The 26,189-nt window shown below is 40.6% G+C and overlaps 1 protein-coding gene across 3 annotated transcripts in view; it reads left to right on the plus strand.

Moving 5' to 3' along the window:
- Window positions 1-14,730: 14,730 nt before the first annotated feature.
- exoc6 (exocyst complex component 6) overlaps window positions 14,731-26,189 on the plus strand; it is a 28,990-nt gene continuing 17,531 nt past the window's right edge. Inside the window, exons 1-20 of one of the 3 annotated variants that reach the window (XM_058061620.1) lie at window positions 14,731-15,041; window positions 17,034-17,205; window positions 18,751-18,798; window positions 18,947-19,037; window positions 19,440-19,485; window positions 20,244-20,297; window positions 20,488-20,638; window positions 20,723-20,878; window positions 21,053-21,121; window positions 21,198-21,281; window positions 22,028-22,074; window positions 22,189-22,309; window positions 23,649-23,720; window positions 23,793-23,890; window positions 24,047-24,152; window positions 24,335-24,444; window positions 24,533-24,644; window positions 24,721-24,855; window positions 25,262-25,441; window positions 26,154-26,183. In XM_058061620.1, the coding sequence (XP_057917603.1) occupies window positions 14,944-15,041; window positions 17,034-17,205; window positions 18,751-18,798; window positions 18,947-19,037; window positions 19,440-19,485; window positions 20,244-20,297; window positions 20,488-20,638; window positions 20,723-20,878; window positions 21,053-21,121; window positions 21,198-21,281; window positions 22,028-22,074; window positions 22,189-22,309; window positions 23,649-23,720; window positions 23,793-23,890; window positions 24,047-24,152; window positions 24,335-24,444; window positions 24,533-24,644; window positions 24,721-24,855; window positions 25,262-25,441; window positions 26,154-26,183 (1,980 nt within the window). In that variant the 5' untranslated portion in view covers window positions 14,731-14,943. The remainder of the gene's footprint in view (window positions 15,042-17,033; window positions 17,206-18,750; window positions 18,799-18,946; window positions 19,038-19,439; window positions 19,486-20,243; window positions 20,298-20,487; window positions 20,639-20,722; window positions 20,879-21,052; window positions 21,122-21,197; window positions 21,282-22,027; window positions 22,075-22,188; window positions 22,310-23,648; window positions 23,721-23,792; window positions 23,891-24,046; window positions 24,153-24,334; window positions 24,445-24,532; window positions 24,645-24,720; window positions 24,856-25,261; window positions 25,442-26,153; window positions 26,184-26,189) is intronic. The other 2 variants (XM_058061622.1, XM_058061621.1) reach the window with 2 other exon arrangements.

The raw sequence follows: 26,189 nt of genomic DNA on the forward strand, positions 1-26,189 counted from the left end.
TCGGAGACTATATTTGGAGTGTGTGGTAATTTTGAGGTCATAATTGCATTTGCACAATACCTTTGGCTCTATTATGAAGGTTCAATGGCCTCACACTCGTATGGTTCTTCCAAAACCAACAGTATGCTCATCGATCATAGCCACTGTATTGTGTAATGCTTCACAAATTTCTCAGGGTAAAGTCAACATTCGGAGGACGAAGGGTTGACGGGTGAAATGTTCAATAGCACACTTATTCACTCGCAGCATACTTCAGGATACGACAGCACAATTGAAGGAAAACTGTCCAAAGTTCTTCCTTTGAAATTCTGTTCCATAGCTTACTGAATAGATTAGGTTCTATTGGCGCTTCTTCCTGTGTGGAACCTTTCATCTGCCAAAGAGATGCAGCTATTAGAGGTCATAAAAAAAGAGGTCAAAAAAAAAAAAAAGATTAAAGACGCACCTTTTTAATCAGGGTTTTAACTAATATTTTTAAGCTTTTCTTATGTTTTTATCTTTTTAGTCCTATTTTATGCTCTTAGTCTTCAGCTTTTAACTCCAGTGTTTTGCTTTTATCTTTTTAGTCCTATTTTATGCTCTTGGTCTTCAGCTTTTAACTCCAGTGTTTTGTTTTTATCTTTTTAGTCATATTTTTTGCTCTTGGTCTTCAGCTTTTAACTCCAGTGTTTTGTTTTTATCTTTTTAGTCCTATTTTATGCTCTTAGTCTTCAGGTTTTAACTCCAGTGTTATGTTTTTATCTTTTTAGTCCTATTTTTTGCTCTTGGTCTTCAGCTTTTAACTCCAGTTTTTTGTTTTTATCTTTTTAGTCCTATTTTATGCTCTTAGTCTTCAGCTTTTAACTCCAGTGTTTTGTTTTTTATCTTTTTAGTCATATTTTTTTGCTCTTGGTCTTCAGCTTTTAACTCCAGTGTTATGTTTTTATCTTTTTAGTCCTATTTTTTGCTCTTAGTCTTCAGCTTTTAACTCCAGTGTTTTGTTTTTATCTTTTTTGTCATATTTTTTGCTCTTGGTCTTCAGCTTTTAACTCCAGTCTTATGTTTTTATCTTTTTAGTCCTATTTTATGCTCTTAGTCCTCAGGTTTTAACTCCAGTGTTTTGTTTTGATCTTTTTAGTAATATTTTTTGCTCTTGGTCTTCAGCTTCTTCCAGTGTTTCCTCAGGGGGGGTCCTCCACACTGGGGGCTGTTCGGGTCTGCTTAGGGGGTGCCATCCTTGGGTCCCTTCGACGGGTCCTACGGCCGGCTGGGGGTTCCTCCCTTTAATGTGGGCGTCCGCCCGTCTATTGGAGTCGGGGGGGCCCGGGTGCTGGTCCTCCGATGGCACGGCCTGCAGCTCCTCCCAGTGTGGACGGCCCCAAAGGTGGCGTTTCCTTGTTCCTCAGTGCCATGCCATGTCTCCCTATTGCGTGTGATTGTGTGTGTGTGGGTCTAGTATGGAGGACGGGAGGGAGGGGCTTTCTTTTGTTTCATTTTTCCTTTTAATTGTGGAAATTGTTTTAATTCTGTAAAGCACTTTGTGTTGCATGTCTTTGCAGGAAAAGTGCTATACAAATAAAGTTGATTTGATTTGATGTGACACCAGGTGCTTCATCTGAACAATTCTGATGTTCACTCAGTGTGCATACTAGTGACTTTGTATCACCTGTTTAACACAATCCTCGGGACAGTATTGGAACAGTTGAGTAGGAATCTATGAGTCGTGTGTGTGTGTGTGTGTGTGTGTGTATTGGAGGACACAAGTTAATGTGTGGTTACATTTGAACAACTGAGGAATGTGTTGATTGTTGACCTTGGCCAAATGGAAGCCATTATCTCGCCCCCGCTGCTGAGCTAATATATTAATGAGAGAAAGCACTGTTTGCATCGATACTCGTGTCGCCAGCAGCCGCAGAGACAGAATGGGGAGGAGGGAGGGGCAGAGACACAGACACGGAGAGACAGATCTATATGAATCACATGATGGAACCCCACCTCAACATCCAAAGAACTGCAGGCCTCATTTGCGTCACTTAAGGTCAGTGTTCACCATAGAGTCCACCATAAGAAAGACTGAGGAGCAAAAACGGCCTGCATGGCAGAGTTCCAAGACCAAACATTAAGGCTCGTCTCAATTTACCCAGAAAACATATTGATGATCCACAAGACCTTCAGGAAATACTCTGTGGAGAGAAAAGTTGAACATGTTGGAAGGTGTGTGTCCCATTACCATCCAGGCATCCATCTTCTCCTGCTTGTTCGAGGCCAATATGGAGATCCAGACTTCCCTCTCCCCAGCCACTTCGTCCAGCACCTCCAGGCACATCCTTGAAAATGTAATTTTCCTTCTTTGAAATTTCTGTTGATGTTTTTGACTGAGGGCTGCACGGCGGTCTAGTGGTTAGCGTGCAGACCTGACAGCGAGGACACCCGAGTTCAATCCCACCCTCGGCCATCTCTGTATGGAGTTTGCATGTTCTCCCCGTGCGTGTGTGGGTTTTCTCCGGGTACTCCGGTTTCCTCCCACATTCCAAAAACATGCTAGGTTAATTGGCCACTCCAAATTGTCCATAGGTATGAATGTAATGGTAATGGTAATGGTAATGGTTTTATTTCATTTGAACATGCATCAGATTACAATTGAGTGCATCCCATAATCAGTTCACAGTTCCACATGTCTAAAAGGAGTAGGAAGAAGCAAAGCTTATTAAATCCTACCCCTCCATCTGGTACTTTTACAATCAGTAACTGTTACATTTGTTCACTTCCTGCTTTCCATAATACATTCATTCATTCATTCATTTTCTACCGCTTTTTCCTCACGAGGGTCGCGGGGGTGCTGGAGCCTATCCCAGATGTCTTTGGGCGAGAGGCGGGGTACACCCTGGACTGGTGGCCAGCCAATCACAGGGCACATATAGACAAACAACCATTCACACTCACATTCATACCTATGGACAATTTGGAGTGGCCAATTAACCTAGCATGTTTTTGGAATGTGGGAGGAAGCCGGAGTACCCGGAGAAAACCCACGCATGCACGGGGAGAACATGCAAACTCCATACAGAGATGGCCGAGGGTGGAATCGAACCCTGGTTCTCCTAGCTGTGAGGTCTGCGCGCTAACCACTCGACCGCCGTGCCGCCCTTTCCATAATACAGTTTAAGTTTTTTTTATTTTTTTTTTGTGGGTGTGAAAGTTTGTTTGTGTATAGGTGCCCTGTGATTGGCAGGCACCTCTCACCCGAAGACAGCTGGGATAGGCTCCAGCACGCCCCGCGACCCTCATGAGGACAAGCGGTAAAAAATGAATGAATGAATGAATGTTTGTTTGTGTATATGTGCCCTGTGATTGGCTGGCGCCTCTCGCTCGAAGACAGCTGGGATAGGCTCCAGCACACCCCGCGACCCTCATGAGGACAAGCGGTAGAAAATGAATGAATGAATGTTTTTTACTGATAAAGAGGAGACATATTTTTAATGTTTTGAAATTCTAATCCACCTTTGAGTCAACTTCCAGTATCATTTGATTATTTTATTGTAGGACTGCTGACAAGGGTGCGAGACACCCATCAGGTTTTCCTAGAAACACTAGTTTGCCACACCGGCAGCCTTTATCCATTATCCATGAGTGAAATTGGTCGTGTACTGATTTAAGTCGAAGGAGAGCAAACAATGGATCATGCTCCCTACAGGCTGGCCCATTCTGAGGACTGTTTGATGACTAATGACTATCATTAACCACTAATTGCATCTCCATCCATCCTTTTTCTATGCCGCTTAGCCTCAATAGCGTCGCGGGGGTATGCTGGAGCCTATTCCAGGAGACAGGAGAGGCGGGGCACATATAGACAAACAACCATTCAGACTCACATTCATACCTATGAACAATTTGGAGTCGCTAATTAACCTAGCATGTTTTTGGAATGTGGGAGGAAACCGGAGTACCCGGAGAAAACCCACACATGCACGGGGAGAACATGCAAACTCCACACAGAGATGCCCAAGCGGAGATTCCAACCCAGGTGTTCCTGATCTCAGATTCTCCTACAGTAAACCTCGGATATATCGGACTCGGATATATCGGAAATTCGCTCACAACGGACAGATAAAAAAGAACCAATTTTTCTGTAATGCATTTCCAATAAAAATTTATTGCATATATCGGATTTTTTATAACGGATTTCGCCTATTTCGGACAAAATCTCTAGTCCCGTTCCAATGCATTTCCATTAAATTTCCCTCGCATATATCGGATGGCCGCATCGTGGCGCTCCGATTCGCCGAATCGTGACAGGCCGCTATACGACGTCATTTGCAGCGTTTGCAGCGTTGAATGCGCGTACATTGGAAACATAGTCAAGGAAGTGCCTTTTTATAACGGATAAAATCCGATTTACGCATATACCGGATATAAATCCGATATATGCGTAAAACGGACATTTTCCGGTATACGCATATAACGGATTTCGCTTATATCGGACAAAACCAGTGGGAACAATTGAATCCGATATATCCGAGGTTTACTGTATTTCCTGAACTAGATAAAGTCCTTCAAATCCTCCTATGCTCCAATCTGTTGCCTCTGAGGATGTTATTGTCGTAATCATTACATGATAACGCGGAACAAAAGCTCTATTAATAAAAGTTCAGATAAAGTGATTGACTGGAATACTCCTGAAAACATTTGCTTAGCTTATCAAAGCACACTAACTTTAACTTCAATGGTAGGTGAAGTCCACTCATCAACAATAAAAACTGCTACTAAGACAATACATCCTCTTTGAGGGTCTGGTCGAGTAACATAAAATATGATTCCAATATCAAATACATCCAAGGAAGGTATTTTAAAGCAACAAAACAAATGGGTGGTGGGGGCTAAGCAGGGGCCAAGCATCTGTGATCCATTCCTGCGGCAGCTAAGGCGACGTCACTCACCGGGTCATGGATGCATTCAAGTGTACTATTTGCTTTTCAATTAGGCCATATCCAAATGGAAGATAGGGAGGGTTTTAAAAGTATTCACATGCGAGTTAAAGGAGTACAGGATTTTCTGCCTCACCTTCCAATTTAGTTCGGGTCCATTTGAACAATTAGCTGCTCAAACAAGCTCCTCTGCTAGAGTACACATAAGCATAATAAATCGGATTGGCTAATGTTGCAAACATCCAGCTGAATGAAGGTGATATAGGGTCACATGTGACATTGAAAAAGAGCTAGACACATACATACAGTGGAACCTTGGTTATGATACGCCCTGGTTAGCATGTTTTTCAGTTAATTAAAAAAATTAATGTCACAATTTTTCCCCGGTTTCGCGTGCAAGTGTTGTTAATACCTTGTACCTTGCTAAACAATATAGCAAGCAGAACCGGAAGTGAGCTACTTTATGTCGCTCATTTATGATGTCATCAACACACGACAACAGCACGTTTTTTATAGTTTTACGATGGAAATGTATGTAAATGTTGAATAAAAGGGATTAATAATCATTTAAGGTTACTTTTACCTTCATAGAAGATGTGACAGTTCCCAAAGACACCATGTGGCAGCGAAATCAAACACCCCCGCTTCCTGTTTTCATTCATTCATTTTCTACCGCTTATCCTCACGAGGGTCGCGGGGGTGCTGGAGCCTATCCCAGCTGTCTTCGGGCGAGGGGCGGGGTACACCCTGGACTGGTGGCCAGCCAATCACAGGGCACATATAGACAAACAACCATTCACACTCACATTCATACCTATGGACAATTTGGAGTCGCCAATTAACCTAGCATGTTTTTGGAATGTGGGAGGAAACCGGAGTACCCGGAGAACATGCAAACTCCACACAGATATGGATGGTCGAGGGTGGATTGAACTCGGGTCTCCTAGCTGTGAGGTCTACGCGCTAACCACTAGACCACCGTGCAGCCTTCCCGTTTTCAGTTTCATCAAAAATCACATCTTCACTGAAAGTAAAAGTGACCATAAATATCTATTTGTCTCGTTCATTCATCATGTACAGTAAATATGGAAGCCCGCTTTTACCACTGAAAAAAAATATTAATTAGTAATTACAAGATTCATTCATTCATTCATTTTCTACCGCTTTTTCCTCACGAGGGTTGCGGGGGGTGCTGGAGCCTATCCCAGCTGTCGTCGGGCGAGAGACGGGGTACACTCTGGACTGGTGGCCAGCCAATCACAGGGCACATATAGACAAACAACCATTCACACTCACATTCATACCTATGGACAATTTGGAGTCGCCAATTAACCTAGCATGTTTTTGGAATGTGGGAGGAAACCGGAGTACCCGGAGAAAACCCACGCATGCACGGGGAGAACATGCAAACTCCACACAGAGATGGCCGAGGGTGGGAATTGAACCCTGGTCTCCTAGCTGTGAGGTCTGCGCGCTAACCACTAGACCGCCGTGCCGCCCCAAAATAGATTTATATGAATTTCAAAATATTTTCTGCATGTAAAACTATAATTGTAAAACTATAAAAACGTGTTTATGTCAACATTTTCTGGTTTCAGGAGCAATAATTGGATTTCCATTATTTCTAAATGGGAAAAATTTCGGTTTGAGTTACACTTTTTTCCTAATAGGGATCCTTACAGTGGGTGACCTGAATGGTTTTTACTTTGTTTTTACACCGGGTGCCCCTCCTGACACAACCCTGGCCAGGAATCGAACCCACCAAGAAATTACACCACCAATGATTAAAGTAGCCACCAGTTAATCACAAGGCACATGTGGACAAACAACCATTCACACCTATGGAGTACCCAGTTTACCTACCATGCATATTTTTGGAGTACTTGTACCCCTCATTTCAGTGTGGTTGCACGCACAAGCAGAGGAATGTGTAAAGACTGTAACATAAATGGATTATGTTTTATGATAATGTTAACTGGTAGCCGTTATCAAGCATCCACGGGGGTAAACAATCTAAATGATTCCGTTATAAGCCCTTATCGATCCGCTAGTTGTTTTATGACATGCCTGTGCTGTTACTCCCATTGCAAGCCATTGATTTTTACTGCTTGTGTACACAGCAGGCCCCCCTTGTAAAACGACATTAGTTCACAACAATGTGTTGAACAGATTGTATGTGTGTGGATGTGGGTGTTCACTGATATGGTGTACACCAGATCAATTCCAGATAGCGTTTCGGGATGCGACACTTTTTTGTGACATATTGCAGCTTGTAAAAATGATGCGTTCAATTTACCTTACACTTTGCTTACTCAAACCTAATCATTTAACAGCATGTTAGAAACCTGACCGCCTACTCATCCGTTGGTGCGGGTACGTGACATAGCCTTAATTAAACGGCAATAGAGTTTGAACCCAACGCAGCAAATATGTTGTCATGGTAGTGTTTATCCGTCGGGTCCTGGTTTTCTGTCTTGGTGTTATTGGGTGTCAGGAAAAAATGTTACATGTGTGGAATTGCACCACCGGAAAGGGGGTTAGGAAAACGTCTGTCAGGTTTATGGAACGATACCACTGATTATCACATACTACAGTATTAATTGGCCCTGTACCCTAGAAACCGCCCATGAATGATACGGGAAAAGGCCGAAATGATACTGCGTCAAAGCCCAGGGTAGTGATACTGATAATACTGTGATACTGATCGTGCCCGTGAAACAACCAATCAGAGAACAGCGCACGAGTCCTTAGTGCCTAGTGCTTCTCCAGTCACCAAAAAACCCAAACTTGATTAATGGAACTTAATTAATTGTCAGACATTGATAAGATAAGACTGTTGATGAAATATTATTGTTGAAATATTTTTGCAATTATTGTGTTTACACTGTTTAGATATAATACATGTAATAAACTGAACATTTTCTGGAAACAAAATGGTCTTTTGATTAAATAGTACGTGATAATAAGCTCATGATTAAATACAGTAAACCTCGGATATATCGGACTCGGATATATCGGAAATTCGCTCACAACGGACAGATAAAAAAGAACCAATTTTTCTGTAATGCATTTCCAATAAAAATTCATTGCATATATCGGATTTTTTATAACGGATTTCGCCTATTTCGGACAAAATCTCCAGTCCCGTTCCAATGCATTTCCATTAAATTTCCCTCGCATATATCGGATGGCCGCATCGTGGCGCTCCGATTCGCCGAATCGTGACAGGCCGCTATATGACGTCATTTGCAGCGTTTGCAGCGTTGCCTACGCGTCCACGTACATTGGAAACATAGTCAAGGAAGTGCCTTTTTATAACGGATAAAATCAGATTTACGCATATACCGGATATAAATCCGATATATGCGTAAAACTGACATTTTCCGGTATACGCATATAACGGATTTCGCTTATATCGGACAAAACCAGTGGGAACAATTGAATCCGATATATCCGAGGTTTACTGTAGTATGTGATAATAAGATCATCACATGGTTTGTCTGGTGATAACCTAGAATTATACCTCAGATACTCAGATCAAACACCAAACTTCTGCAGCTTCGGACAAAATGACTTCATAATAACAGCCTCATGCAAAATTGTCTCAGAAAGATCTGGAAACAAAACTACGCCGACAGGACGTGTACTTCTGGTACGACTTCTGGGTCGTGTTGACGAGCGAGAGACGGATGGAAGGTGAGATCAACAGGTAAACTGGTGCGGCGCCTGCAGTGATGCGGATGCAGCTTCCCCTTCACCATGCCTGCACAAAGTGAACGAACGACTGGCTAAAACAACGTTATGAAGGACCATGCCTTTGACGCCAATCAAGTCTGTGTAAGTACTTTAACTGTTCGCTCCATGACTTTCCGACGCAGGCAAGTAGCTCCTTCCATGCAAGGTGGATGTCAAGAACAGCACATCTAAAATCTCGTACTGTACGCCCGAACCCACCTGGACATCTGCTAGTTCTTTGAGACGTTGACCCCTAATTGTTTTTGCCTTTGGCCTGGCGCTATAGCATGCAACGTGTATCCTGCCAATGAACAAAATGAGGTTATCCTGTTTTTCTTCTTTTGTTCAGAGACTTTGATTGTTTCTCAATCCCCCAACAAGACAGTCATCTTGACCTGTGAAAAACAATGGCTGGGTCCACACTTCATGATACAGTAAGCCCATTAAAGCTGGCTGCATCTGAAAATGCAAAGTAACGACCTAACAAAATGGGTTATTTATCGCTGTAACTGGTGTCTGAATATCAGGCATTATGATATTAGTTATTCTAAAAGAACAGTACTTCAAAGTATGTAAATAAACCTAAACACTGTGTGTCTTAGAAGAGGGGCCTGGGGTCTCGTCCGAGCAAAAGTTGTTCATACCATGCACACTTTTCCACAATGGCCTCAGCTTGTTAATGTGGAGTTTCAGGAAACTATTGCTCCACTGATGTTTCCAGCCATAATGCAACAGGCCAGAACAATGGAGTGTTAATTTGTTTGGTTTCCGGAAAAAGACTGTAAAAACAGTGATGGCCATCGAGACAGGAAAGGCCATTAATAGATGAAGGAATGTTGGCTGAGGGTAAAGGAGGATGTGGGACAGAGAAAAATGTATTGAAGCTCGGAGCAGATGAGATAAGATGTCGGGCATACATTGCTGTTTAAATGAGCTCACAACAGGCACAATAATAATGACATTATTATAAATAATGTATTATTAATTATTAAATCAATTTATTATAACAATAACACAGGATTCAATCACAGACAGCACAAACCAGAACACACAAAAAAAGAAAGTGACATCTCGAAAGAAAAGCATGCATTGCTAGCATGCTAACACCTAGCATAATAGTAATAAGCATTCATGTACCGTATGTTTCTATCTATGACAATGGCTAAAAATGACACTATGCTAATGCTAACATGCTAGCTAATGCTAAAGTGCTAATTTTAGCATGACACATATCACGACAGTGCTTATAACGGCTTATAACGCTTGTATGCTACCATTGCCGTGTTAGCGTTGTTAGCATGTTAATATTAGCATAGTAGCATGTCCCATATGAGTTGAAAATTTTGACTTTGGAATGGTCAGAATCAGTTGAAAAATGTGGGAATGTCAAGAAAAGTGGGAATTCTTGGTATGTGAAAATGGCATGAATTTCCAACAATTCGTGAAAATCATCCATCCATTCGGAACCTTTCGAGTTATTTTGTACACAGATAAACAAACAGAAAAATGGGTCCAATAAATTACATAACCTCAGTTGAAAGAAATTCATTTAGCCAGTTAACTATGATAATTGAGACATTATTATACTTGAACAGAATAGTATATTCTGTTCAACTTGCATGTCACAACATTCCGTTTTCCATTTCCCTTTTTTTTCCTACCTATTAACTATTTGGTATCTGACAATGCACCAGATCTATTATGCCAAACCAAAGCTGTCACCCTTACTGTTTTTAATTGGACAAAGCATACAGTACGTACAGTCAGATCAAGTAATCAATGCATTTGAAAGTAGAGCGTTTCCACTACGGGTGGAAGGAAAAATGAACCAAATCAAGAGACTCGGTCACACATCACCCAACTTCCTCTTCTGCTCTTTATGTTTCTCTCCACCTTCTTGACTTTCTACTCTCGGGGATGGAGAACTGAACAAAGAAGGACTGGGCGGAAGTGATAAAAGCACACATCCTGTTGTTCTTGTTGTGCAAGATAACACACTTTCCATAGATAAGAGGTATTTCATACGGTTCTCCATAAGGAACTTGTTTTCTGACATGGAAGACCAGACTTATTGTGTCTAAAACAAACAACATTTGTGGGCAATTTAGTATTGGCAAAGGTCTGAGTTTTATTTTTTATTATGGCTTCATTCCAGCAACTATAGGAGTAATGGATGACAAATAGACGCTACACAGTACAGCTATTTGTAAAAAGCAAAAATGTACACAAAAAAAATCCACAAAACTTTAATTTTTCGGTTGCATTTTGATCATTTTAAACATTGGAGGAATGCATCGGATGCATTGATTTCACAGAGTAACAGTAAAAATGTTAAAATTGTCATGTATATTTCTTACCTATAGCTTTTAAGTGTTAAGTTGCTGTGTGATGATTTCATCGTTCTTTGTAAGTTGACACCGTGAGTCTGACTGTTCTATTGATGTATGACCTCCTGCGATTTGACAAGCTCGTCACGAGTCGACTTATAGCTTGTGGTTGCAAGAAAGGGCTACCGTTTCCTCGCGGTTTTTAAACGATTAGTTCTGAAGTAAAGTCAGGAAATTAGAACATAGCCATAAATTAGCTGCGCTGCTGTATAAGCTTCCTCCAGGTGGCCCATGACCTCCATTTGAAATGGTCATTGTGGTCAAGAACTTCCTTTCCTCTCCGCTTGCCCTTTTGGGGTGTGCCTGACACCATCACCACGGACAATGGGTCCAAGTTGTCTCGACCAGTTTTACCATTTGAAGAATGACATCAGATGACATCTGGTGGACCTTGCTGCCTCAACAGACAGTTCTCCGGCCCTCCTGATGCTGGGACCTGAACTGGTGCTTCCCATAAACCAGTGCTGTGGGACCCACTATCAGACTACTGGCTGCAAATTGGAAAGTGCTAAAGCAAATTCACATTCCTACTGGTTCTTCGTCTGCATCTTCTCACTTGAAGGAGACATGTGAGAGTGCTGACTACCTCTGAGAGGTTTGTGTATGATCTGCTGAAGTCTGCTTGTGTTCTACAGCATGTGACTGTTCTATGCAAGGGATGAATATGGCTGAGTAAACGAGACAGAAAACACTTGAATACCCAAGAGAGCAAGCAGTTCGTTCTGCTGACAACACCTCTTCACAGAGACACTCATTGCAAGGCAAAATGACCACACTTGCAGAATCATATATGGACACACCATTTCCATTAGAACACAAAAAGGTGTTTCTAAAATGAAATCACATGGTTATTTTCCATGTATTCATATCACTTGAAGTCTTGGTCTTTGGTGGTTGATGTTGCTGCTGGCCATGGCGTCGTTGTGGAGGAACAGGCCATGATATGACTGGCTGCTGATCAGGCAATTATTGGTTGACCGTGAGGGGAGAGAGGTCATGTCCTCCAGGTAAAGATGTCCATGAAAGGATGGCAAAGAAGGATGAAGAGAAATGCTGGCGGTGTGTGTGTTAAGATTCATTATTTCAACTATTTAAATGATTATTTATGATGCTCTCGTCTCTGCCTTGCTCTTTCTGCAGTGGAATGAAAGCACATTCTGAGCTTGGCTTCTTTTTACACTTATACACAATAAAAATTTCTAGAAACCATCATATTTTTTCTCTTCACACCAAAAAATGTGATGTCGGTTGTCACAAAACCTTCAGTCTTCTACTAGAAAGCTGAACATGAAGGGAAATGTCACCTTCATGCATAACAACCACCTAAAGTATATACCAAATCAGTATGGTCCAGAGTTTGGTTTGTGGCCAGATCCCCTGGTGTTATACACAGTTCACCTTATTTTTCAAGTATTTGCATAATATATTTGGTGTACATACCGTTGAAATAAGCAATGAAAAATGATTTGAACACAGAGGCCCTTATAAACCTTTTTAAACCTCTAGCCCCCTCTACTGGGGAAAGCTGGATTGCATCTTCGTTGCTGTACGCACATGTTTATTAATATATAAAATAAATACTAAATACTAAATACTAAATACTATATAATATATAATATATAATATATAATATATAATATATAATATATAATATATAATATATAATATATAATATATAATATATAATATATAATATATAATATATAATATATAATATATAATATATAATATATAATATATAATATATAATATATAATATATAATATATAACACAAGAACGTGAGCTAAAAGCAAAAACATAAACAAAAACAATTTAAACCATAATCACTCAAATGGGCAAATGTTGAAATGAAGTAAACTATCCAAAATAAGCATATGCCATGAATCATGAAAAAAACCTAAAGTCTAATGCAACAAATATGTCACAGTGCAATCAACTATTGGTTCTCTACCATAAAGGTAAAATAATAATAATACTACTAATAATAAAAATAGCACAAATGAAGCTTGTCACCAAAGCACAAAGATGACATGCAGACTGCGTTTTCTTTAATAAAAACCATCTCTGCGTATCTACATGGGGTGCTTTAGAAAATGTCAAATTGGCATTACCCAAATTACCCAAAAGTTTGGACTCACTGGATGGGCTAATTTACACTCGGCAGCAGCATGGACACATTTGTTTGTTTCTTTCGGCTTTTTCCTGTAATATGTAAAAGCCTCCATGGCAGAAGAATCACTCTAGTATAACTATTGTGTGATGGCATATCATTGTGTTGCAAGAAAATGTCTCTTTGACCTTCTGGGACGGCCTCCTACAAGCCAGACACTTTCTTCATCCAGGATGTTCTTCAGAGTTTGCGGTGTAACTTACAATTAAAGGTCAGCAGCTGTAGAGCAGAGCCTGAGGTCTGAAAAAGACAAAGGAAGCTGACAGGAAGCTGGCAGCCATGGAAAGGAAGAACACATGGTCACAGGATGGCTCACAGAGGAGTCGTATTTTTCAAAACAACACATGCATATTATCTACGCCCCGAATGGGCCAATACTTTTTGGAAAAGAATAGCAGGAAATAGAAAGTGGTTGTGTAAGCTACTTCAGTCATGCAAGTATAAACAGTCAATATTATGTTTTTACAGAACCCCTAATGTGGCTTACCTATACAAACATTGTGACAGGTGCCAAATATTTTAAATATTTATATATATTTCTATGAAAATATTGAAAATATGTGATATCTGGTGACAATAAAGCTTTTGAGACATACTGTCTAGTATACATTCCAAGTCGCTGCTGCTATCTAGACAGGTAAGATGCTACATTGTAGTTTTGTTGGAGTCAAAGTTCAGTGAATCACAAGGTCTCTTTTTCCTGTTGCTCATTTTATGCTGACTGTAGCAAGTGCCCCCCCCCCCCCCCCCCCCCCCACACACACACAATCCAAAGCACATATACTTTATGTTGCTGTCTAAGGTTGTATGCTTCACTTAGACAGCCTAAATCAAGAAATGGCTAATAACAGGGTCCATGCTGCTTTACCTGACCCCCCTTGTCAAAGACAAGATGATCATGCAGAGGAGGAGAAGAAGGTCTTTGGGAATATTTTTGCAGAACTAGAATCTGTGAGTCTTCCTCTAGGAACCACTTTAAGGTATGGAAATGCAATTGAGGACACAATTAGGAATATAGCATACATTGATGTCAGGCTGTGAATGAAAGTAGTTCTTGGTTTGACTTCAGACTTTAAACATCATGTATGGGCAATATATTATATCTAAATATAAAAATATTGCGTTTAGTTAAATACAAAAATACAAATAAACTAGTTTATTTGTATTTTTATAATATTAAGCTGCAAATTACATACCTATATATATTTTAATGATTATTAAAAATAAGCTATAGAGAGCTACATTCACTCATATACAGTAGTGGTACGCTGTATGCATTTTAATTACCAAAATGCTTTTAATACATAAAACAGTTTTGTGCTTAATGTACCATTTTTAGAAATAACACAACAATTCATTTTTACAATCAATAATTTACAAACCAGGGTAAAAAGAAACATAAATAAATCCTCGAAACAAAACAAAAATGCAAAAAGGACAAAATGATTTGTGTTTTAACTCCGCCCACAATGCCACTGGGATGCATCCATTTGCTTACGTCACTGTCGAGGACCAAAAGGACTTCCGCAAAGGATGCATCAGTGCTTCCTCGATTCCTCCAGAGGGCGGAAGAAACATAGAGGAGCTAGCAAGGATCCAAATAAGAGACGTGGGAAAATCAACCACCAAAAGGCGCCTGGCCCTAAATTCATGGCTATCTTACGCCCCCTACAGGCGAGACCTTTCGCTTCCTTGTAACCCCCTGCAGCTGCAGTGACAGCCGAGAGTCGTACACACAAAACAATCATGGCGGACAATATAACCATGGAGTCTATAACGGAGCACGAGCGGATTTTACAGGAAATTGAGAGTACCGACACGGCTTGCGTCGGCCCCACGCTTCGGTAAGAATATATGACCTCTGAGGGAACCAAATGTGCTTTGGGGTGGTAGTGCGTTTTGTTTTGTTTCATCCATTGGATCTTTTGTTCGTAAACTAGAATCCGTTAGCTGTCCCGGGGTTGCTAACCTGTTTTAGCCAAACGTCTACATGGTGTTTAAAATAAGCATTGTTGGCTTGTTCGCTAGCATGGTAACATTGAGGAATCATTGGCTTAATAGGCACACATCTAAATGAAAAGCACAGCTACGTGTGTATTTGCAGAATCGGGGAATTTATGTTTCACCGGTGAAGTGACAAAATGTAAACATAGCGTGGGTGTGGCTATCAGTCTCTAGGTCTTGTCTGGTCTCTGCTAACGGTGCTAACAACTGCCAGCACCCTGTTTAGTTGACAGATTTTCCCGGGCCTAAGCATAGACTAGTAATGTCATTGCTGTTTTATTGCTAGTGCTATGCTAGTCTTTCGCTGTCTTCTTCGTTCAATTCAATCATTTGGCAAGTGTTTACGTTCAATGGAACACTTCCCCTTCCACCTTCCAGTCAACGTTGCCACACAAGACAAGGTTGCTGCCCTAAAAAGTATCAAAAAGTGTTAAGTAGGGGTGGACCATACTGCTACCAAAAGGTGTAAGAAAAACCTCAGCGGCTAGCATATCTTAAAAGAACAGATTGAACAAAGAAATGTCGATATTTGCCACAATTCAAACTTAAACTTTGCAAAAATGTTACTTTGAGCCGAATAACCTGATGTAATGTAATAATATGAACAACAGAAAAACAAATGTTTGTGAATATGAACAGAAAAAAATAGTATAGTATTGCTCCAATATGGATACGCCCTTGGTATTGATAATATCAATATTTGGATTGATAAAGGCGCAGTTATTTCAAATGCACCTATTTCAAATAATTATTAGTCATTATTTACTTGCATCATACTTCACCACAGTGTAATTAGACAATATAAACATGCATTTTCTAATTCCAGAGTGTCATTTTCTTGAAAATTAGTTAAATTTGGGGGTGGGCAAGCTTTTTGACTCGCAGGCCGCATTGATTTAACAAAATTGACGGGGGTCCAGACTATATATTTTACACATATAATTCTAACAGTCCACTTGGAATTATTGTATCTGTAAAAGTGTCATGCAACCTGCTATTTGTGCTTGTGTCCCTTTTTCAGCAGCACTTTGTAAACAGCAGACCACATCAAATAACCTAATTGATTAAAAAAAAGCTACCTAAACCATCAAAAGTTTGGCTCAAGCCATGATGCCAGATTGTATTTTAAGTTTCAGTGAAATACTTTAGAAAGAACGGGCGTTCCGGATCTGGCCCCTGGGCCATAGTTTGCCCACCCCTGCTGTACAGTGTTTAGAACAGTGTGGCCAATTTACACATGGTATATAATAAGTGTTTCCTCCCAGACTTTAATGTTTAGTGTGTGTTGGGGTAATTTAGATGATGATTAGTAAATCAAACTTTTTGTGGTTCTGGATTTTGCCAGGTCATCAATGTGAGCGTTATGCTAAAACTTTTCAATTTCCAATATTTTACTATGGCATATGCCAATGTAGCATGTCATTTTACCACCACTAGATGGGGCTGTTGTTTTATATTTCATCCACAGTTAGTGGCTGTTCCTGTGGACTTGCTGGTGTGTTTGGCATCACTGTCCTGCAGCACAACCCGAGTGTACCAGTGTAGATTGATAGATCTCAATTGATATCAGTTAAGTTATGTTTTAACAGGGACATTGTATGTTTTGGATTTTTTTTTCTCCCTTGATAATACAAAGTTTCATTTAAAAACTGCATTTTGTGTTCAGTAAAAAAAAAGAAATCAACTGTGTATGTTATAATATGTACGAAAATGTAGATTTGACTACAGTATTGACTGTGACAGTGGTCGCGATGCAGCTAAGAACCACTGATGTTTATCATTCTTCTGCTCTTCTAAACATGTTTTCTCCTCACCGTAAATTTCTTTGCTAGATCAATCTACAATGACCAGCCAAATGCACACAAGCGCTTCATGGAGAAGTTGGATGCCAGGATAAGGAATCATGACCGTGAGATTGAAAAGATGTGCAACTTTCACCACCAAGGCTTTGTAGATGCAATTACAGAGCTTCTCAAAGTCCGCACGGATGCAGAGAAGCTTATGGTAAGCAAGTAAGCGTGCAGCCGTTAATATCCAGCAACAGCAAGGAAAGTTCAGTTAGTAAATAGTTTATTGTTGTTAGTAGAGTTTACCTGTCTCAGTTCTGGCACATAAGGCTGTACTGTGTCTATCCCAATTCTGGCCCTGAGGATCAGCTTATTTATTTGAATTATGAAAACGTTGGAGAGAATTTGGAAAGTGAAAAAGTAATAGGTCAGGATGAGGACAACGCTATCTTGCTGTCTTGTGGGAGCCGTTCCTCAAAATGTAATTATACCTTTGCTCTAACCGTTGGTTGAGTATGTTGCTGCTGTGCCATAGCTGAGGGGGGGGGGAGATGTGATTACATAGTTTGCCCCGCTGGTTGGAAAGTTTCCTTGTTGAAAGAATTGCATAAAAAGCCGACTGGTCAATTGGGTCATGGCTCTCAGCCGTGTGACAGGAGCAGATAGTTCAAAAATCCCCATCCAGAATCGAGAAGTTTGTCACTGAATCTGTGAGAAAGAGCCTGTCACAAGCCATTAAACTCCATGAAAGGCCCAGTGGACTGCTGATGGGTTCAGGTCCCCGCTGCCTGGTTAATCTGAATTTGCCTGCTTTTGTCCTTGCCCCTTCATGGACAATGAGCTGATTACAAGGTTGAGCAGCTGCAGGAAGGGTGGTAGAGAGGGAAAAGAGAGGGCATAAAGAGGAGGGGCAGATGCACAGACGAGAGAATGATAGACAGTGATTGCTTGTCTATACGGACTTATTAAAGATATCATTACTCCACATAGTCCGGTCCGGGTTCCTCGCACAGTTAAAAAACATTAGGGGTGTCAGATTAAGGCATGATTGCAATTTAATTGGTGCTTATAAAAATTGTGTTAATCAAACTTTTAATCTCAAACGTCACAGTTTCCGTATGCAAGTCGCCTTTTCATAATAGTCAGTTTTTAGGTGTCTAATGAATTGCAAATTTACATTTTATAAAAGCTCCGATTGCACCGCTGCAAAGCACCTGCGTGCAGCCACAGCTAACATTAACAGCAAAGACATTAGCCATTAGCAAAGCCGTAGCAAAGCTCTCCGCCAAACAAAACGCGATGACAACACACCACGTATGAGGAAACCTGGCAGACAGCCTGACAAATGTCCTTGCCCAGCAAGTGGCAATGAACTGCACCATAAACATAGTGCATAATGAGGACCGGACCTCAGCTGGTTCAGTGTTCAATACTTGCATTGCTCAAAGTGTTCTTACTGTTTTTTGATGTGTTAACTTAAAGTGGAAATTGATAAACGAACACAGCAATATTTCCCCCTGGTGGTCAAATCTAAAAGTTTCAGGCAACACTCAGGGATAGTCTAAAACACAGCGGAATGTAAATAGCTAAGACTGCATGTGTTCAAGTCTGTTAAAAACAATACATGACTTAATAAAGACGCATTATTGGTTAAGCGGTGTAGAAAATGGATGAATGGGTGGTTGGGTATTGTGAGCAAAATAATAAAATTAGGCAGGTAAAATGTAACTGAAATTGAACTTTCTGTGTTTATTTTTTCAAGACCCAAGTGATAGACACTAATCGAAGACTACAAGAAGCTGGGAGGGAGGTAAGAGCTTGTGTACTGTGCTGTAATGTAATGCAATGTACTGTACTGTACTGTAATGTAATGTAATGCAATGCAATGTAATGTAATGTAATGCAATGCAGTGTACTGTACTGTCCTGTTCTCATTGTTCCTGTATTCTTGCTGTCAGGTAACAGCTCAGACAGAGGAGGTGATTCGCTGTCGGATCCAGCAGAGGAACATGACCACCACTGTGGAGAAACTCCAGCTGTGTATACCAGGTAGCACATTCAAATGGGAGTGTCATTATTTGACCTTAAAATATCCCGATCAAAGTAACTTGAAACTAGTAACTAGGTTTTTATCCAAATGCTAAGACCAGTTGGAAAAACTGCAAGAATTGACATTTGGCACTTTTGGATCTTAAGGGGGTTCTAAGCGGAATAGGGGTGCCACATTGTGTGCATTCTGTATCTTTGGGACGCACATATGACATATGTGTTCATGTCTCACATATGGATTATGACAACTGTGTAAAAAAAGTAAATTCTGGCAACGTTTCAATTGGCTTTTAAATGTTGATCAGGATTATACATAACTACACAGCAGGTCTGTGTGTTACCTTATTTGCTGTATGACCAGAAGCCTGTTTGTAATTGTTTGTTCTTTTTTTCCTGATGCAGTTCTAGAAATGTACAGCAAACTAAAGGAACAGCTGGAATCCAGAAGGTATCCAATTTTAACAAAGTAAAACAGATGTAGATGTATGTCTAGATGCTCCATATTGGCTTTTTACTGACGGCCAATAAACCGGTATTGTCCAGCATTTCATTACTGATACCAATATCAAGCCATACCTATAATGGCAGCAGCTCTTCCATCAGATGTGTTTACATACTGTATGTGTTTGGGAGGAAATCGTTCTATGACGAGATGTAACACCGTTGCTTTGCGAAATGGGAAGCTTTTCTATGGCTCAAATGTCTGTCATTGTCATTATCTATACCGGATGTCATCACCGGCCAGGTCACAGTCCTGCCACTTATTGCCTTTGTGTTCTCTTTCCTGGTGCCCTGCACTCTAACAGACCTTTTCACTGAAGAGTTTATGAGGCTGTCTTCTGTTTATGTGTGTACAACACATTTTACACTCACTGACCGACCAATTAGATCCTTCACAGCCTGCCTATCAGCCTAATGATGGGAGCTCAGCACACTGACCTGAGCCTGAACCCTTTTGATTTGTGCACACTACCAAAGACCACGTCTTGTAGCAGATTATTAGAAAGTAGCCAACATCCACAATGACATTTGTGTGTGTAAAAACACAAAATGTGAATGTTTGTGGTTTCTGCGGAAACACAGAATTTATAGACAACGTGCATACATGCAGGCATTAGAGGTGTTACTACGGGTTCGTGTAAATGAGCATGGTTTATTAAACGTGTCATTGATCATTGACTATAAGCAATACATTTGTCTGCACAGATACTACGCTGCACTGAAAACCATGGAACAACTGGAGAATGTCTACATACCCCGGTAGGATATGCAGTATATGCCTATGGCTCTTCCTGAAACTGTCAGCGAGATATGAAGCTCATAAATTCATCCGTGCCTAAATTAGCCGCACCACTCTGTAAGCCGCAGAGTTCAAAGTTAGCATCTTATGAAATGGACTCCCTGTGTTGCATTTGATTTAGTCCTTCTTGCTCTGTTGTGTCTAACGCAGGGTTAGCCAGTACAAATTTTGTCAGATTATGGCTGAAAATCTGCCCATGCTGAGGGATGAAATAAAAGAGATCTCCATGTCTGACCTGAAGGACTTCCTGGAGAGCATAAGAAAACATTCAGACAAAGTTGGAGAGACTGCTATGAGACAGGTGTGTAGATTTGTATTTTTTATTTTTGCCCGTAACAGTGCAACAACGTTGGGGTCGTTGAGATGATGGTGTGTGTCCCTCCAGGCACAACAACACAGGACCTTTAACAGTGCCGTAGTGAGGCAGGCCGGTGTGGGCCACTACACTAAGCCTTTGTACTCCCTCAACGGGCAAACACACACGCACAACACTCTCACGATGGATGATGATGCAGAATATGACGACTATGCTGATGATGAGGTACGTTTTGTCATTTGTGCCATAGAGTTATAGAATGAATAGAATCTTTTCAAGTACTCTTACGTTTATTATTCATAAACAAGCATTGAATTATTATGCAAAGTGTTGGAACCACTTTTGGAACAGCACAGCTGCATTTAAAGGTAAAAAATATTTTCTTTTCATCTTTAACAGATTCTTACAGCTCAAGACCTTGTAGACTTCTCACCTGTTTACAGGTGTTTACACATTTATACCGTGCTGGTAGGTTTCAAAATTCAATTTCTGTTCAAGCTTTATGTCAGAAAGTTAATGTATGATGAGGTGTGTGTGTCCACAGGGAGACAGAGAAACATTTGAAAATTATTACCGGAAACAGCGGAAAAAGCAGGCCAGGCTTGTGCTGCAACCACAGGCTAATATGGTAAGTAAGAGCAAAAAACACAGGGATGGACTTAACTGCCAAGTGGTAGTTTAAATGGCATAGATCCCTCCTCGCCATGGACTTCATGTGTACAGTAATCCCTTGTTTATCAAATTTAATATTAATTGGACTCGACTGTGATAAGTGAATTTCTTTTTCATTAATTGAATATTTTTGTAGTTAACCTCTCGCATTTGTTCAAGCCACCAAGACATGAAATAACACCCATATAGTCACCTTTACATTTGTATTACCCAATTTAGTTGGTATAATCAGTTGTTGTTGTTATTATTGTGTCTGTTTTGAGACAATAAAATGTTCTGGTCCTAAAAGTCTGGCGCTTTGGTGAAGGTTTCACCAAACAATCACTGACACATAGTGACCAATGAAGACTACTATAGTCAGAAATTGGTCTTAATGGCTTACACTGCATTTGCATTTTAGTGCGTGGTATTAGTGAGTGTCACCTAGTGGCCAGTATAGACTGCAGTTCCTCACAGTTTCATATTGCCTTAACTGTATTTTTATTTTAGTTCATTTAGAACATTTTCATGTTTGAAAATGCTTAATTTAGGCCAAGAATACGCTTAAATGTGCATTCTTTGGACTGATACTCGGCAGTCGTCAACCACGAAACAGCATGATTTATTAATTTTGAAAACTCACTGAATTGGTGATGTAGTGAGTGACAGCTGTGCATGCAGTTACTCGTGTTGACATCATCATCTGCCTGTGTGTGTTTCCAGCATGAAACAGTGGAGGGCTACCGACGTTACTTCAATCAGATTGTTGGGTAAGGTATTTTTCCTTGACTCACTTAAAAATTGGCTTATAACTGAGTTTGTTCAAGCAGACGCCTTTTGTAATCATAGTAAAAATAATCAGGATGACTTTTCTGTGTACATAGGTTCTTTGTTGTGGAGGACCATATCCTCCATGCCACACAGGGGCTGGTGACTAGAGCGTTCACTGACGAACTGTGGAATATGGCCCTCTCCAAGATCATCGCTGTGCTACGCACACACTCTGTAGGCTTCCGCACACACTTACATGAATGCACACACACCAGCAGGGAGATGTATGTGAATGCAGATAAGCCTGTGGAGAGTTAATGTAGATGATAGAGCCTGCTTTTTATCCTGGAAGGTACCTCTTTCACTAGCATTCACATGCACACACAAAACACTGCAGAGGTCAGCACACCCACAAACACACTAATGATGAGAAGGGGTCAAAACACACTTACACTTGCAGCCAAAGAGGAGGTCATTGGAGCCTTAATGAGAGACAGATTGCCACAATAACAGCAGATTAAGATGGCATATTCCTGACCGCTGGGCTCCAGTCACTTGTAAATGACCGAGAGGATTATGCTAACAGGCCAGAGAATGGGACACACAGTGTGGGGTGAGATTAACAAAGGCCCCAGGTCTCCCCCCCTGGCTGGAAGCCCCTTTTCTGGGCTATGACACAGGCAGCTCCACATTTACAATTATTACATTGCAAGCCCACAAGGAGTCTTTCCTTGGTCTGCAGATGAGCCGCAGTAATTGAACCATCATATCTATGTCAAGCAAGACTGAGATTCATATTAGAAAATATAATTCATTTTCTGTCACTTTGTAGTATCTTGATTAGGAAGGACTTTTGTCATTCTTTTAACCCTGTACAGGTGGCTGTACTAGAGTCCGATCCCCGCTATACTTGACCATTTAGCGGTGCTGTGACTTGCTGCTGCTAATTGTACTCTCCAGCTGCTTTGTTTTTGTGTCCAAGTAAACAGAGAGGCGGGCCAGTGCTGCTTCATGTCAAATCTCAAGCTCTTGTCTATTCTAGTCGTTGATTTACACACTCCTGTGTTTGACAGGATCCTTGAATCAGGGGGCTACAGAGCTTAGCTGTGCTACCTCCGAGCTCATAAATCTCAATGTTAGAAAAGTGGAGGGACTCTGTCTAACGTCACCCTCTCCAAAATCTTTCCAAAAAAAAAAAGAACTCTTATCGTGGCAGCAGGACTAAAAAACAACAGGAATAATGCTTCTAATTTGGGGGGCCACTAGAAACTCTTGGCTCTGTGAGTTGGAAAAAAATCACATTGGGCCCACCCCTTTTTAAACCAAATCCTTTTTAAGAAACTGTGTGTTGAAAAAGTTCTAATATTATGGGAATAAAGTCATAGTATTACAAAAAGAACATTTACAAAGATAAATAAGCTATTATTTGGAAAATTGAAGAAAAAAAGAAAAGAAAAATGGGACAAAAAAAGAGCAAAGACCTTTTCTTTTCACTGTGGTCCTTGCTAGAAATAGTTTGGACACCATTTTCACAGCAATCCTAATTTATAACCATTTTTTGTCTTTCTTTCAGTCATACTGTGAAGATCCAGACCTGGTCTTGGAGCTGAAGAACCTTATTGTTATTTTTGCTGACACCCTACAGGTTGTTGATTTTTCTCATGACTAAAACTTTATTATGTGACTAATTTTTGGGTTTCTCTGTTGATGTATGAAGGGTTTTGGCTTCCCTGTGAATCGGCTATTCGACCTGCTGTTTGAGGTCAGAGACCAGTACAATGAAACTCTGCTGAAGAAATGGGCACTGGTATTCAGGTGGGATTTGATGATGTCTGTCTGTTGTTCTTCTTCTTTTTGAGTACAAGAAATACTGTGGGGAAAAAAAGTAGTTGTTCCGTAAAAGATATGGTTCCACCTTCCGCTGTCCCTTTAACATTGTCTATCATCAACAAAGGGTATATATCTCTGCAGGGAGATCTTCGAATTGGATAACTACAGTCCCATACCAGTGGAAACAGAAGACGAGTATAAACTGGTAGTCGGCCGCTTCCCCTTCCACGATGCTGAGATTGAGAAGGTAATAAGGTGCTGCAGTGTTGCATGCATAGAGATGCTTTAAAATATAGTAGATACGTATAGCCTTGATCATTAGCCAAATATTAGCCACAATATTGTCATTTTCTTGGGAGTGCAAAATAAAAACATCGGCTTTTCATTGAATGCTCTATATTGTGTGCGTGTCGCTCTGTGTATGAGTAGCAGGACTTTCCAAAGAAGCTGCCGATGTCCCAGTCTGTCCCACAGATATATATGCAAGTGAAAGAGTTCATTTATGCCAGCCTCAAGTTCTCTGAGTCGCTACACCGCAGGTACGTCACTGAACAATGATCAGTCAACGTACCCTCAGTAAGTTTTTTTATAATTGTGTTCCACAAGTTCTTGTTCTGTTTTGTCCAGTTCAACAGAGATAGATGACATGTTGCGAAAGTCAACCAACCTGCTGCTGACAAGAACACTCAGCTGTTGTCTCCAAAACCTCATCAAGAAGCCACATATCGGGCTTACTGAGGTATTATCAAATAACGTAGAACCCTGCTTATTTTTGTTTATTTACTCTGAGAGAGAATTGTCTGCTCTCTCTTAAGCTGGTTCAAATCATCATCAACACCACCCACCTGGAGCAAGCCTGCAGGTATCTGGAGGAGTTCATAACAAACATTACCAATGTGTCCCCAGAAACGGTACACACTACAAGACTTTATGGCCTGTCTACTTTCAAGGTAAGACATTACTGTTTTTAGTAAACACTGAAGTTTTTGTTTTAGTCCCACTTCCCTGTTGTTAACTAGGAAAGTGAAAGAAACACTTTCATTCACTCTTCATTGACTTTTTTCACTTGCGTCTCACTTATTCTGTCTTCTTTCAGAAAATATGTTGCAAAGAGACACAAAAGCCAAAAGTGAAATTAAAGGGGACCGATTATGCTCATTTACCCCTGTGTATTGATTGAGTTGTGTGCTCACGATAACCTGCACCAGAAGCTTTCTAGATCTTCCAGAATAATGCATGACAGTTTGACAATGGTTCATAACTTTTTAAACTTTAGGGCTTTTTTTTCAGATTTTACGACACACACACAGTAGTTGTCTTTTGCCCTTATGCAAACTGATGGAAGATGTTTTCCAGGATGCCCGTCATGCTGCAGAAGGAGAAATCTACACCAAACTGAACCAGAAAATCGATGAGTTCATCCAGCTGGCAGATTATGAATGGGGCATGGCGGAGTCAGATGGGCGGGCCTCCGGTTATCTCATGGACCTGATCAATTTCCTGCGATCCACATTTCAAGTCTTCACGCACCTCCCGGTGAGTTGGCCGCATTTGTTAGTGTGTGCACTTCTTTCTCTTGACTGCACGACCTTTTTGCTAAGGTGAAAGCATTTTTTGTTAACACGGTTATTGCGACAAGTTGAATATACAGTTAAGACCAGATGTTTACATAGACTGTGTAAAAAGACACGTACATCTTTTTTTTCTCACTGTCTGAAATTCAATCAGACTAAACTTCTCCGGTTGTAGGTCATTTCCTGTTATCAAGTTTATTTCTATATGCTAAAGATTTATGTGTTTTTCTCCACAGTGTATGTAAACTTGTGGTTTCAACTGCATGTCATGGAAAATGTAATATGTTTGTGATTGGTCAATATTCATAGCAACCATGGTCTTATTTACTAATCAGCTTTGGCATGTCACCTGCAACTAAGCCAGGTTTTTTTTGTTGGCATCGTGAGGATGACGAGGTTCCCCAAACATCCACGTTTATGTCTTGATTTCATTGTTTCATTTGTATTGTTGGGAGAATTTCCCCCTGCTTTCACAAGCATATTCTTTGAAATGAACAGCACTGTTATTAACCTTTTCCTGCCTGCTTTATTCCCTGATAATTTGACTTCTGTTAAGCATGCGCTATTACGCTACTTCAAATTGACCTCCTCCTGTCCATTTATTCTTGCCACATTTCTTTCCCTTTTCCCCCCCCACTCCTCGTCCATTTTGCTTTGGTTTGGGGTCTACTCAGAATAACAACAATGAACATCCGTCGATGTCGGTGAGT

The sequence above is a fragment of the Doryrhamphus excisus genome, chromosome 22 (assembly GCF_030265055.1).
Source record: "Doryrhamphus excisus isolate RoL2022-K1 chromosome 22, RoL_Dexc_1.0, whole genome shotgun sequence".
NCBI lineage: Eukaryota > Metazoa > Chordata > Actinopteri > Syngnathiformes > Syngnathidae > Doryrhamphus > Doryrhamphus excisus.